At 32.7% G+C, this 16,721-nt stretch overlaps 1 protein-coding gene across 1 annotated transcript in view; it reads right to left on the reverse strand.

Moving 5' to 3' along the window:
• Nucleotides 1–11,162: 11,162 nt before the first annotated feature.
• LOC139513714 (uncharacterized) overlaps nt 11,163–16,721 on the reverse strand; it is a 65,123-nt gene continuing 59,564 nt past the window's right edge. The window contains exons 36-37 of the mRNA XM_071302465.1: nt 13,156–13,227; nt 11,163–11,951 (exon numbers count right to left, since the gene is read on the reverse strand). Coding sequence (XP_071158566.1) covers nt 11,907–11,951; nt 13,156–13,227 — 117 coding nt within the window. The 3' untranslated portion in view covers nt 11,163–11,906. The remainder of the gene's footprint in view (nt 11,952–13,155; nt 13,228–16,721) is intronic.

Below are 16,721 nucleotides of genomic sequence, written 5' to 3' on the forward strand. Positions count from 1 at the left end.
TTTTATGACAGTGTTTCGGAGGAGGAATCGGAACGGGACTATGACTCTTCTCAGGAGGATATGGCGGAGGAACCACCTCAAAAAAGAATAAAAGTTACGATGAAAATGTCCAAAATGGGAAAAATGTAAAAAGTTGAGAACATTTTGTCTAAGAAACCAAAATTAGGATCACCGGTACACGAGGAGATAGCAAAAATCGTTAATCAAGGGGCGGAGTCTGCCGTAGATCATAAAAATAAAAAGTTCAGGAATTAGTGGACAAATTTGTTCGGCCAGAGAATTGTGAATTTCTAGAGGTTCCTAAAGTGAATAAAGTGTTGTGGAGTTCTAAGGAAACATCTAAACGTCTGAAAGATAATGACAGATCCCTGCAAAGAACCCAGGGGTATCTTGTTAAAGGGATGATACCGGTTGTTCAGCTGATGGAAAAGTCTTTGAAAAGCTCATCGGAAGAATCGGAAGAAACGTTTGAACTATCCCTGGACTCCCTAAATTTGTTGTTGTATGCTCATAGAGATCTGTCTATTCAAAGAAGGAAGTTGCTAACGTCAGCTTTAGACAAAAACATATTTAGCTCTGATCATGAGCCATGACGATGAGAAAATTTCGCCGAAATATTTATTTGGGGACAGAGGAAATCTGGAACAACGGATGAAAGAAATAGACGATAGTACAAAATTGGGCAATAAAATGAAAGTTAAAAGTGCATGGAACAGGGATAAGGCACATGTACCTGAAGTTAAGGACACTTATTCTCAGAATGATAATTTTTAGTCTGACAATGGAAGTTTCAAAGGGAAAAAGTGGTTTTAAAAACATTTTTTTAGCCAAAAAGGCCCAGATACGACGAGATCAGAAGAAACCCTTCAACAAGAAAGGAAAGGGGAATCTGGGCCATTAGAAATGGACACACATTTTAATAGTAATGTAAGTACATGTACATTATTAAATCTTAATTGTCTGTATAATACTACTGACAACTTTTTTGCTGGAAAAATAGCTCAGTATAGCGAGACATGGAAAACAATTACAAGTGATAGGAACCTCTTGAACATTGTATGTTAAGGTTATCACTTGGAATTTGAATGTGAACCTTGTGGTAAATGTTCACGGAAAGAAATTAAATTTAATGAAAGTGAACAAATAGTTATCGACAATCTGTTAACAAAATTTTTACACAAAAAGGTTATTGAACCTGTAATTCATCAGTATGGGGAAGTATTATTTAGTATTCTTATTAGGCCCAAAGCTGATGGTTCATTTAGATTAATATTAAATTTAAGAAATCTGAATGAGCATTTGGAATATAAACATTTCAAGATGGAAACTTTCAAGTCAGCATTAGAATTAGTAAAAAATGAAAGTTTCTTTGCAAAGTTGGATATTAAAGATGCATATTACAGTTTAGGAATCAAAAAGGTAGATAGAAAATTTTTGAGATTTACATGGAAAGGTCAATTATATCAGTTTACAGCTATGCCTAATGGTTTATCACCAGCTCCTCGTATTTTCACAAAGTTGTTAAAACCTGTGTTATCTTCTTTAAGGAAAGAAGGATATGTTAATTGTGCGTATATTGATGACATTTTATTGGTAGGGGATACTTATGAGGAATGTCTAAATAATGTTCAAGAAACAATGAAATTGTTTGATAGCCTTGGATTTACTATACATTAAGAAAAATCAGTTTTTGTGCCTGCTCAAAACATTGAATTTTTAGGGTTCATTATAGACTCTTTTTGCTATATAGCATGGTAGTGAAACTAGCACCAAAGAAAGTTGCAAATATTGTGGAATTATGCAGAACTTTGTTAAGGAAGTGTTTTGTTACTATACGTGAATTTGCACAGTTAATTGGAAAGTTGGTTACTAGTGAACATAGTGTCTTATATGCACCAGTGTTTTACAAAACTTTAGAAATACATAAGGATGTTGAATCAAAATTGAATAAAGTATCTTTTGATGCTAAGATTATATTATCAAATGAGAGTAAACAATGTATAAACTGGTGGATTGAAAGCATTCATGATAGTTATAAACCGATTGTTTTTAAACCACCAGATATAAAAATTGAATCTGGCAGTAGTATATTAGGATAAGGCGCACTTGATTTATATCTTTGTTGATGTTTACAAAAGAGAGACAAAAGATATCAGAAGGACAGTCAAACTCATGAATCGAAAATAAACTGACGACGCCATGTCTAAAAATGACACTGAGGACAAACAGACAAACAATAGTACACATGACACAACATAGAAAATTAAAGAATAAACAACACGAACCCCACCAAAAACTAGGAGTGATCTCAGGTGCTCCGGAATGGTAAGCAGATCCTGCTCCACATGTGGCACCCGTCGTGTTGCTTATGAGATAACAAATCCGGTAAATAGTCCAACTCGGTAGGTCACATTTATGAAAAGGAAGGGGTTTGTAGTTTGAACATATCCGATATCATTTTTGAAACGGTTATTCCATAACGGTCAACTAGCTCGTGATGGCGTCCGTAAAATTTACGAAGAGATGATTTCAACTTCACCATTTGGAATTCTTGATTTAATAGCTTCCTTGTGAGCAACAACCCTCTATCAAGAAAATCATGATAGGAAATGCAAGCACGGGAATATCGTATCAATTGGGAGATATATACCCCGTATATAGGTGCTGCTGGAATGTTGTTACTTAGAAATGGAAAGTTCACAATTGGAAAGCTGAAATCATCTCTTTTGTCGAAAAGTTTTGTTTTCAATCGACCCTCATTGTCAATTTCTAGTAAGTCAAGATATGAGGCCGACTTAACTGTATCTGTTGTATCCTTTATCTCTAGTTCAATGAAATATTCACCAACTTTTGAATTATTTAGTGAAAGAACATCATCTATATAGCAGAACGTAGAGTTAAAGGATATTGCTAACTTCTTATCTTGCTTCCTAAGAAGTTACTGTATGACGTCAGCCTCATAATAATAAAGAAACAAGTTGGCTAGAAGAGGGGCACAATTCGTTACCATTGGAATGCCAATAGTATGCTGAAAAACACGTCCCCCGAACGTAACAAATATGTTGTCAATCAAGAAATCAAGCATCTTGATAATGGCAGTTTCAGAGAATGTTTCGTTTGAATCAGAGTGATCCTTTACAAAGTAGGATTTATTCCTTCCTAATACAAGATACTGATATCTTCGTTGGCCATTCTTTTTTATGAAACAAAGCAATACCAACTTTTTCAATTTGTCTTTTAGTTTGGAATGTGGAATACTTGTGTAAAGTGTAGAAAAGTCAAATGTTTTAATACTATTACAAGATGAGAGAGAGTTAGATTGTATGTACTCTAAAAGATCTTTGGAATTTTTAAGTATCCACATCTGATTCACGCCACCTCTAGAATAGGCAGTTTCACAATAACTTTGAAGCTCGTCTTTGATTGCTGATAAAAATAGATGTTATGCAGTTTAGGTATCCAATACAGTGATGGAACATCCAGTTCATCATCTTTGGTTGAAATTCTAAAGGAACATAGAACAGACCTACGATTATCCAGGATTTCCTCTTTGGTAAGTGTCATGAGGGTATATGTTGGGTTTCCACCTTATATGGCCATCGGATGTTCACGAGGTCAACTCGATAGTTAATGAGATCGCGTCTAGACTAAAATACACACGAAACGAAGCTACATAATATCGATCCCATGCTCTGAAAATTGATTATTTTAGATTTTTAATAATTTGGATAAATGTTTTAAATTGTTATAAATCAAAATTAATGTGAGAATTTGAGTCAAATCGGTGAACATGAATTGGATAGCTAGTGTCCCTTTAAGTTAAGTTCAGGACAGCTGGTTCAGGATACACGTTGCCATTTGTAAGGAGGAGTGAATGATACACAACAAATCCAGGGAAGTAACCCTGGTACGGATCCACCGGTACATAAAGTACCGTCTGGTGTGAAGGACCCCCTGAACGTTACACTACTAATAAACCTCTGTGTCTTCATTATATACTTTTAGTCCCTTTTGATCCATTAATACTTTTCATTTCCTCAAAAATTTTGTTTCTGAGAAAGGAGGGGTGTTGGGAAGAAACTAGTTGTTGGTAATAAAGATAACTTGATGCAGATAACTATAAATATTTTTGATTAAAGTCAGATTACAATTTAACCCTTCAAACGTTTTCTAAGCGGGAGTCCTATAAAAATATCTTACCTGATACAGATACCTATCCATTTTCTTATGACAATTAACACAGCAACAATATTGCACCAAACATTTAAGCTAGTAAAGTTATATGGCTATAAAGGGGCACTAGCTGTCAAATTCATGTTCCCCGATTTTACTCAAATTCTCATATTTTATTTATAACACTGTAAAACATTTTTCCAAACTATCTAAAGTATAAAATAAACAATTTACAAGACATGGTCTCAATAAGATGTAGATTTGTTTCGTGTGAATTTTAGCCAAGACGCCATCTAATTAACTATCGAGTTGACCTTCTATGACCATACAAGCAATGTAAACATAAACATAGATATAAATAGATTAAGCAACTCGTGCAATTGGATTTTTATAGGTCTGTTAAATTTTGTATTATAGATTAAAAATTTATGTTTATCGTCGTTTTTACCTTTATAAAAATGATTTTTGTGGATCGAATCAGTCAATCAAATTAGTTTCACTTTCAATGTTGAAATTCTTTTCCTTTAAATAACCATACACGGACAATGAATGAATTATTCTATCTCTTTCTACGGGGTTAAATTGGAGTCCACATGAATATATATATATACGGATTTAATGAGGTCGAATTATTCACTTGCAAGTGAATAATTCATTATCAATGTTTATTAGTTTATTTGACAATATTGAACCATTTTAGCTGCTAAAAGCGAATTATTATTTCACTATTTTACTTTCATTAATGATTGAACAAACAAAATTATACTTTAGATTTTTATATATCTCGTAGCTGTTGACCCTTTAATATTATGGATCTCAGTTTTCTCAAACTGACAGATGACCGAAATTAACAGAAGACTCCTTATTGGAGGAGTTACGATTTTTTAACATTGACTCTATAAACCAAAGACTGTTAAGAGCCTGTGTCGCTCATTTAGGTCTACCTGCAACAGACACTCTCTAACATTGTGAATAAGAAGCAAATTTATGGCAAAAATCTCTTTTTTGGTTGATCTTGTATTGCTGAACATTTTTTTCTGTTTACAGTTGCTCTCTATGAAAATAAGGAGATATGGTAAAACTATGCTCTGAAAAAAAAGATGAAAGAAAAAATGGACTATCGATTTCACCAAATTTTACTTATTTGTAGATTGTGTTTAACTGTTTTCTTTGCTATCTCAAGTGTCTATATCTGTTATAGTTTTCAAGATAACAGACAAAAATGAAGAAAAAAATGGTAAAAATAGTCATCCAAGAGCAAAAACACTAAATATAAGGAGACAACCAAACATTTCCTCAATTTGACATATTTGAAGATATTGTCTTGCTGATAATTTTTTTGGTGGTATTTAAAGTGTCTATCTATCTATTTTTCAAGGTATATAGACATGAAAACAAATAAATTGGGTAAAAATTGTCATTAAGGAGAAATAACTCTAATGAGAAGTTGAATGTTGTTATTGACCATGTTTGATTTGTTTGTAGATCTCATCTTGTCTGTATATCTGTAAATAGTTATCAAAGGTACCAGGATTATAATTTAGTACACCAGACGCGCGTTTCGTCTACATAAGACTCATCAGTGATGCTCATATCAAAATATTTATAAACCCAAATAAGTACAAAGTTGAAAAGCATTGAGGATCCAAAATTCCAAAATGTTGTGCCAAATACGGCTAATGTAATCTATGCTTTGGATAAGAAAGTCCTTCGTTTTTTTCGAAAAATTCAAAGTTTTGTAAACAGGAAATTTATAAAAATGACTACATTATTGATTTTCATGTCAACGTCAATGTGTTGACTACTGGGCTGGTGATACCCTTGGGGACGAAATGTCCACCAGCAGTGGCATCGACCCAGCGGTGTAAATAGTTATCAAAGGTACCAGGATTATAATCTAGTACGCCAGACGCACGTTTCGTCTACATAAGACTCATCAGTAATGCTCATATCAAAATATTTATAAAGCCAAATAAGTACAAAGTTGAAGAGCATTGAGGATTCAAAATTCCAAAAAGTTGTGCCAAATACGGCTAAGGTAATCTATGCCTTAGATAAGAAAGTCCTTAGTTTTTCGAAAAATTCAAAGTTTTGTAAACAGGAAATTTATATAAAAAAAAAAAAAAGACCACATTATTGATTTTCATGTCAACATCGAAGTGTTGACTACTGGGCTGGTGATACCCTCGGGGACAAAACGTCCACCAGCATTGGCATCAACCCAGTGGTGTAACAATTTTAAAGGTAACAGACAAAACATTAAAGCGGCTGGAGTGTCTTCCTCCATCTTGGGTTTTGAAATAATAAATCAGTAATAATAAATGTACAAATTTTGATAGTAGTATATAATTCATGTGTAATACATTTCTTGTTAATATAGAAGATTGCGTGTTTCGTCATATTTACTGATGTATTTTGAACAAAAAAACTCAACAGTTTTGTTTGATTTCTTTTTTTTTCTTTTTTTCCTCATAAAGGGGAGACAACTCAAATACAAGAGGCTCTCAAGAGCCTGAATCGCTCACCTTAATTTTTTTGGTTAAATCTCTCATCAATGATTATTTTGGCTTTTAAATTTATTTAAATGTTCTTTGAATCGTCCTATTTTCTTCAAAAGCAAAAAACAAATCATTTTCTCCTATGTTCTATTTTAGCCATAGGAGCTATGTTTCTGACATACAAGGAAATGACATATAAAATTTATACTAGATACTCTGAAACTCATTTAGCCTAAGTTTGGCTGAAATTGATACAGCAGTTTCAAAGGAGGAGATTTTTTAAAGTAAGTCAACATGATGAACAAATTGTGAAAAAAGTCTTTAAAGGGCAATAACTCCTTAAGGGGTCAATTGACAATTTTGGTCATGTTAACTTATTTGTAGATCTTACTTTGCTTAACATTTTTGCTATTAACAGTTTATCTGTATCTATAATAATATTCAAGATAATAACCAAAAACTGCAAAATTTCTTTAAAATCATCAATTCAGGGGCATTATACCTGAAAAACCAGTTACCCAATTCGGCTGAAAATTTCAGGACAGGTAGACCTTGACATAATAAATACTTTAACTTTCTTGTCTTATTTGCTCTAAATGCTGGAGTTTTTGAGATATAAGCCAAAAACTGCATTTTACCCTGTGTTCTATTTTTAGCCATGACGGCCATGTTTTTTGACGAAATGAAAAATAAAGCACAAACTTTATTTTATACACCCTACTGATCATTCAGTTGAAGTTTGGTTGAATTTGGTTTAGTACGTAGTTTTAGAGAAGAAGATTTTTTAAAGTTAGCAAATATGATGAACAAATTGTGAAAAATTGTCATTAAAGGACAATAACCCCTTAAGGGGTCAATTGACAATTTTGGTCATATTAACTTATTTGTAGATCTTACTTTGCTGATCATTTTTGCTGTTTACAGTTTATCTTTATCTATAATAATATTCAAGATAATGACCAAAAACTGCAAAATTTCCTTAAAATTACCAATTAAGTGGCAGCAACCCAACAATGGTTTGTTTGATTCATCTGAAAATTTCAGGGCTGATAGATCTTGACCTAATGAGCATTTTTACCCTGTCAGATTTGCTCTAAATGCTTTCGTTTTGGAGATATAAGCCAAAAACTGCATTTGACCCCTATGTTCTATTTTAAGTAATGGCGGCCATGTTTTTTGACGGATCAAAAATCGAAGCACACACTTTGTGCAGGATAATCTAAGGAACAATCATGCTAAGTTTCATCCAAATCCATTCAGTAGTTTCAGAGGAGAATATTTTTAAAAGTTAGCAAATGTGATGAACAAATTGTGAAAAATTGTCATTAAAGGACAATAACCCCTTAAGGGGTCAATTGACAATTTTGGTCATATTAACTTATTTGTAGATCTTACTTTGCTGATCATTTTTGCTATTTACAGTTTATCTTTATCTATAATAATATTCAAGATAATGACCAAAAACTGCAAAATTTCCTTAAAATTACCAATTAAGTGGCAGCAACCCAACAATGGTTTGTTTGATTCATCTGAAAATTTCAGGGCTGATAGATCTTGACCTAATGAACATTTTTACCCCATGTCAGATTTGCTCTAAATGCTTTCGTTTTTGAGATATAAGCCAAAAACTGCATTTGACCCCTATGTTCTATTTTAAGTAACGGCGGCCATGTTTTTTGACGGATCAAAAATCGAAGCACACACTTTGTGCAGGATAATCTAAGGAACAATCATGCTAAGTTTCATTCAAATCCATTCGGTAGTTTCAGAGGAGAATATTTTTAAAAGTTAGCAAATGTGATGAACAAATTGTGAAAAATTGTCATTAAAGGAGAAAAGCTCACATGGCCTTTTAGGCCAGGTGAGCTAATAAGGAAAGATAACTCAGATAAAGTAACTTTTATAATAGAATGTGTTGTGAATTTACCTTTTTTTATTATGAAGCAAGAAAAGGAGTACAGTGACTGCATTTTTCTTTTTCTTATTTAAAAGCCTGTGTTACTTATTTATGCCAGTCTGCATCTTCAACAATGGACACACTCCAACATTGTGGAATAGAAAAGAATTCTTGAGAAAAATATCTTTTTTTGTTGGTCTTGTATTGCTGATAAATTTTTCTGTCTACAGTTTCTACTACAAAGGGGTGTTTTGGACCTTTACTGCCTACCAGGATCTTACACAGTTGGTATAATTTCTCTCTATCTTTAGTTTTTTCCCAAAACCCGAAAAAATGCAATCCCACTGGTAAAGTGTCAACTAATGATTTTAGCAAAATTGGTTTAATTGTACATTATATTTGGCACTTTAGTTTCAGAGATTTTTTTTATAAAAGTAAATGACGACAGACGACAAAGATTCTGGACGACAATGGACACCAAGTGATGAGAAACACTCACTAGGTCTTTTTGCCTAGACCATAGAGCAGACAACAGCCGAAGGCCACCAGTGGGTCTTCAATGTAGCGAGAATTCCCGCACCCATAGGTGTCCTTCAGCTGGCCCCTAAAAATATGTATACTAGTACAGTGATAATGGACGTCATACTAAACTCCGAATTATACACAAGAAACTAAAATTAAAAATCATACAAGACGAACAAAGGCCAGAGGCTCCTAACTTGGGACAGGCGCAAAATTGCAACGGGGTTAAACATGTTAATGAGATCTCAACCCTCCCCCTATACCTCTAGCCAATGTAGAAAAGTAAACGCATAACAATACGCACATTAAAATTCAGTTCAAGAGAAGTCCGAGTCCGATGTCAAAAGATGTAACAAAAGAAAATAAATAAAATGACAATAATACATAAATAACAACAGACTACTATCAGTTAACTGACATGCCAGCTCCAGAACTCAATTAAACTGATTGAAAGATTATGTCTTCATCATATGAATATCAGGCACAATCCCTCCCGTTAGGGGTTTAGTATCTTACTATAATAAAATATATGAGAAGAGCATAACCCGTGTCATGCCAATAATATTTTTTTTTTTAAATAAATGTGTTTAGTTCCGATGCAAAGACCCTATAAGTGAATCAATATTAAAGCCAAAATATGCAATCTTTAATGACCTGACAACAGTATTGTAACTATATGCCTTCTTAATAAGTCTGTTTAAAGGTTTTTTAAGCTTTTGAGGTGAATACTGACATTTTTGTGCTTTGTACAGAATATTACCATAAAAGATTGGATGTGAAATACCTGAACGTATAAGATGTCTGCATGTTGAGTTATATTTACGAATTATTTCCTTATACCGGTGATAAAATTTAGTAAATGTTTTGACCAGTTTGTGATATCGAAAACCCTGGTGTAATAATTTTTCAGTAATACATAAATTTCTCTCGCTAAAATCTAATATGTTGTTACATACACGAGCGAATCGTACAAGTTGAGATATATAAACACCATAAGATGGTGACAAGGGAACGTCACCATCTAAAAATGGATAATTAACGATAGGAAATGAAAAATCATCTCTTTTATCATAAATTTTTGTATTAAGCTTCCCGTTAATGATATAGATATCAAGATCGAGGACAGGGCAGTGGTCATTGTTAGTATTAGCTTTATTTAAAGTAAGTTCAACAGGATGAATTTCTTTAGTATACATACTGAAGTCGTCAGTATTGAGAGCCAATATATCATCCAAATATCTAAAAGTATTGTTAAATTTTTGTATCAAATGTTGTTTCGATGGGTCTTTGTTAATTTTAGTCATAAATTGTAACTCATAACAATATAAAAACAGGTCCGCAATAAGTGTTGCACAGTTAGTCCCAATTGGAATTCCAATAACTTGACGATATACGGAATCTCCAAGCGAACAAAAATGTTATCAAGTAAAAATTCAAGCGCATATATAGTATCAAAGCATGTCCAATTGACATAGTTCTTGTTTATTGCTACTAAAAAATGACCTAAAAGAGTTTGAACATATATATTCGCATTCTGACTTTTTAAATGCCCAGTTAATAAGGGATGTGATTTTTTTTTATATTCCTAAGAACTGCAGTAATACAACTGAACTTAATAGTGCTATATTGTTGGGTTTTTTTTTTTTATCTTCCACCATAATTCAATGAAAGACTATATTAAAATTGAAATTATGCACCCAACTTTTCTAATCTTTTCCATTGGTGATTTTTGAGCACATCACTTGATCTGATAGAGGCACCAAGTCTGTCCTCTTTTATTGGTCATGGAATTCCCTTAGTTTTAATTTGTTAACTACTGTTGTCTAAAATTATATCTCTTTGACATATCTAATTCTATTCACATTTAAATATGTTATTGCTACTATGGTTGAACTTCAATATGAAATTTGTGTATTATGAAAACAATGGTTTTAAATTGTCATAGCTAAAATAAATTGTTTTTGTATTTTCTTCACCTTCCTTATGAAACTTAAAAAAAAAAAAAAAAAAATGAAGCAAATTTGGCATCCTTAATAGGTTTGATTTTAAAAAATCAACAATAAAAACCAAAATATTTTTTTTTAAATTTTATTAACTGAAATGCATAATAAATAAATCTTAACTATATACAAGATTAAAACAAAGACACACAAATCACTGGTTCATTATTCTAATTCTTAACAGCAAAATAAAATAAAAATTATTCAAATGAGAATATATTTTTTTCCAAGTACAAGCAATAATTTGTAAAATAACATATTTCATGAAGTGAGTATTTTAATAGATGATTAAAATGAGTATATATTGATTGAGCAATTCATATTTTATACTAGCCTAATAAAGGCAGTCGGGTAAAGAAAAATTCTTTCTCCAAATATACTACGTAAAATTTCTTAGGGACTGTTCAAAACATATATTAAACATTCATTCTATGTCAGTTTTAATATACCTATATATCTTAGTTGATGTTTCTATTGTAAAAGGTAGTTATTTAGATTGTCACAAATTATTCTAGTCTATTCATCAATGAAAAAAATACTATATATAGATAACAAAAAATCATATAGTTCTGTTTACATCAAATATACATACAAAATATTTAAAAAAAAAACCAAAACACACATTTATTTTTTGTCTACAATATAAAAAGGTTTAAGGATCTTTCAGGCATAATTAGATATTCAAATGTTATTTATTTGAAATGTTTCTTATAAATGTTTATAATACTGATACAAAAATTTAATTAACATAACGAAACATATTTATTCACAAATAGTTTTGTTTATTTTTATACTGTTTTCTAGTAAGTAACTGCTTCAGTTGCTTCGTACTGATTTCCATGTGTCTTCTCCAAAATAATCCTACAATGGACAAAATCATGCAAGTTAATTATAGATTTCCGTTTGTTGCACATGATTTTCACTACCATATACATGTATAGGAAAGACAATTGTTTAAGTATTAAATAAAATAATAATATACAACAATGGCGGATCCAGAGGGGGTTCTAGGGTTAGGAACCCCCCTTTTTTTTTGACGATCATCAATGCATTTGAATGGGGATCTATGGTTGGAACCCCCCTCCCCTTTATCCTGGGTTGGGAACCCCTCCTTTTTAAAGTGGCTGGATCCGCCTCTGTACGACATACTAAACTTCAATACTACAACATCAGCAGTTGGTTTATCAGAGAATAAAAATACTTTTTAATGACTACATATAAAGCCTACTTACTTTTACAGTATTTCAACAAACAAAGTAGTTCAGTGGTTGTCTTTGATTCATGTCTGTCAAATTTGTTTTTCATTAATTGTTTTCTCATAAATTAGATTTTTAGTTTTCTCAATTGAATTGTTTCATACTTTTCATATTTGGGCCTGACTATAAGGTATGGGTTTTTCTCATTGTTGAATGCCATAAGGTTGCCTATAATTGCTTACATCCACTTCATTAAACTTTGGTGTGTAGTTGTCTCATTGGCAATCATAACACATCTAATTTTTCTTTAAATAACAGATCTGAGTTGGATTTGAAAGTTATTTTTTGGCGATGGGGTTTTCTGTAGGTTTTTTTTTACTTTTGGTATTATTTTACATCTGTGGTATCTTTTTTTTTTACAGTACATATAAGTTATTCATAATAAAACTGAATTTGACTGCCATTAATAAGTCAAACTTAAATTAAAAAATAATTTAAAAAAAATGGATAAATGCAGCTATTCAAAAATCCTTTATAGAGGGGTTTTGAAAACCCTTTTCCCTCAAAACTACACCCTTACAATTCTAATTTCATTTAAGTCATTAGCTTGTTAAAAGTGGTTTTGATCCCAACAAACCCAATTTTATTAATATTAGTGCCACCACCTCTTTTACAAATAAATATGGAATAGTCCTCAGACATAAAAAGATGATTTTTATTATTAAAGCCACTTTCAGGACTCTTTGCTATATCATTGTAGACAGCTTTGATGGGTGGAAGAAGAGAGAAACTACTGACCTTGGGCAGAATTATTGATATACAAAGTTTGTGTTAAAGTACATGTAGGTAAATTCAAGAGTCATGTCTACCTTAAAGTCTTTATCAAACTGGTTTTGAATCTTTGTGGGATGTTTCCATGTGCTCCACCAATTTGGTAAATACTGAAACAGAAACAAAATGTGAATACTCGTTGTAAGGCAAAACCGTTTAATACTTGTATTGGACCAATGATTTATTTTTAGACTATGATGATGATGATGATGCTAAATGATGGCTGTTTAATGTTAAGAGGCAAATAAATGCATATTCAGGATGAGAACATGTAATAAATGTGTAACAAATGTTAACACCACTTTGCACTTGGCTGACAAAGTTAGCTGAGTTTTTAACATGCTAGTTTACAAATTTCATATTTGGACTTGAATATACTAGTATTTGACGAACAGGAGGTAAGGGTTTGACCAATCTTTAACTGCAATACACAGTAAAGCATTAGCAGACAGAGGTAATGCTGTGTGATCCCCCTAACACCTGAAACACTTAAATAACAGAAGCCTGGCCATTCCAATAAGAACTATACTCACTTCTGAAATAATGTCTTTTTTATCTAAATAACTTTTTATTAATTTAAATTAAATTTGAAACATTTTAATAACATGCCAATATGATTTTGGCCATTCCAATACGATCTGTTCTTACATCTGAAACACTTGTATAGCATGTTCTACAGACAGATTTGGCCTTTCCAGTATGATCTATACTTACATCTGAAACACTTGTATAGCATGTTCTACAGACAGATTTGGTCATTCCAGTATGATCTATACTTACATCTGAAACACTAGTATAGCATGTTCTACAGACAGATTTGGCCATTCCAGTATGATCTATACTTACATCTGAAACACTTGTATAGCATGTTCTACAGACAGATTTGGCCTTTCCAATACGATCTGTTCTTACATCTGAAACACTAGTATAGCATGTTCTACAGACAGATTTGGCCATTCCAGTATGATCTATACTTACATCTGAAACACTAGTATAGCATGTTCTACAGACAGATTTGGCCATTCCAGTATGATCTATACTTACATCTGAAACACTAGTATAGCATGTTCTACAGACAGATTTGGCCTTTCCAGTATGATCTATACTTACATCTGAAACACTTGTATAGCATGTTCTACAGACAGATTTGGCCTTTCCAGTATGATCTATACTTACATCTGAAACACTTGTATAGCATGTTCTACAGACAGATTTGGCCTTTCCAGTATGATCTATACTTACATCTGAAACACTTGTATAGCATGTTCTACAGACAGATTTGGTCATTCCAGTATGATCTATACTTACATCTGAAACACTAGTATAGCATGTTCTACAGACAGATTTGGCCATTCCAGTATGATCTATACTTACATCTGAAACACTTGTATAGCATGTTCTACAGACAGATTTGGCCTTTCCAATACGATCTGTTCTTACATCTGAAACACTAGTATAGCATGTTCTACAGACAGATTTGGCCATTCCAGTATGATCTATACTTACATCTGAAACACTAGTATAGCATGTTCTACAGACAGATTTGGCCATTCCAGTATGATCTATACTTACATCTGAAACACTAGTATAGCATGTTCTACAGACAGATTTGGCCTTTCCAGTGTGATCTATACTTACATCTGAAACACTAGTATAGTATGTTCTACAGACAGATTTGGCCTTTCCAGTATGATCTATACTTACATCTGAAACACTTGTATAGCATGTTCTACAGAGAGATTTGGTCATTCCAGTATGATCTATACTTACATCTGAAACACTAGTATAGCATGTTCTACAGACAGATTTGGCCATTCCAGTATGATCTATACTTACATCTGAAACACTTGTATAGCATGTTCTACAGACAGATTTGGCCTTTCCAGTGTGATCTATACTTACATCTGAAACACTAGTATAGCATGTTCTACAGACAGATTTGGCCTTTCCAGTATGATCTATACTTACATCTGAAACACTAGTATAGCATGTTCTACAGACAGATTTGGCCTTTCCAGTGTGATCTCTACTTACATCTGAAACACTAGTATAGCATGTTCTACAGACAGATTTGGCCATTCTAATATGATCTTTACTTACATCTGAAACACTTGTATAGCATGTTCTACAGACAGATTTGGCCATTCCAGTATAAAAAGTACTTACAAATGTACATCTGAAACACTTGTATAGCATGTACTACAGACAGATTTGGCCATACCAGTATGATCTATACTTACATCTGAAACCCTTGTATAGCATGTTCTACAGACAGATTTGGCCTTTCCAATACGATCTGTTCTTACATCTGAAACACTAGTATAGCATGTTCTACAGACAGATTTGGCCATTCCAGTATGATCTATACTTACATCTGAAACACTAGTATAGTATGTTCTACAGAGAGATTTGGTCATTCCAGTATGATCTATACTTACATCTGAAACACTAGTATAGCATGTTCTACAGACAGATTTGGCCTTTCCAGTATGATCTATACTTACATCTGAAACACTAGTATAGCATGTTCTACAGACAGATTTGGCCTTTCCAGTATGATCTATACTTACATCTGAAACACTAGTATAGCATGTTCTACAGACAGATTTGGCCTTTCCAGTGTGATCTATACTTACATCTGAAACACTTGTATAGCATGTTCTACAGACAGATTTGGCCATTCTAATATGATCTTTACTTACATCTGAAACACTTGTATAGCATGTTCTACAGACAGATTTGGCCATTCCAGTATAAAAAGTACTTACAAATGTACATCTGAAACACTTGTATAGCATGTACTACAGACAGATTTGGCCATACCAGTATGATCTATACTTACATCTGAAACCCTTGTATAGCATGTTCTACAGACAGATTTGGCCTTTCCAATACGATCTGTTCTTACATCTGAAACACTAGTATAGCATGTTCTACAGACAGATTTGGCCATTCCAGTATGATCTATACTTACATCTGAAACACTAGTATAGTATGTTCTACAGACAGATTTGGTCATTCCAGTATGATCTATACTTACATCTGAAACACTAGTATAGCATGTTCTACAGACAGATTTGGCCTTTCCAGTATGATCTATACTTACATCTGAAACACTAGTATAGCATGTTCTACAGACAGATTTGGCCTTTCCAGTGTGATCTATACTTACATCTGAAACACTAGTATAGCATGTTCTACAGACAGATTTGGCCATTCTAATATGATCTTTACTTACATCTGAAACACTTGTATAGCATGTTCTACAGACAGATTTGGCCATTCCAGTATAAAAAGTACTTACAAATGTACATCTGAAACACTTGTATAGCATGTACTACAGACAGATTTGGCCATACCAGTATGATCTATACTTACATCTGAAACCCTTGTATAGCATGTTCTACAGACAGATTTGGCCTTTCCAATACGATCTGTTCTTACATCTGAAACACTAGTATAGCATGTTCTACAGACAGATTTGGCCTTTCCAATACGATCTGTTCTTACATCTGAAACACTAGTATAGCATGTTCTACAGACAGATTTGGCCATTCCAGTATGATCTATACTTACATCTGAAACACTAGTATAGCATGTTCTA

This window comes from Mytilus edulis, chromosome 1 (assembly GCF_963676685.1).
Source record: "Mytilus edulis chromosome 1, xbMytEdul2.2, whole genome shotgun sequence".
Taxonomy (NCBI): domain Eukaryota; kingdom Metazoa; phylum Mollusca; class Bivalvia; order Mytilida; family Mytilidae; genus Mytilus; species Mytilus edulis.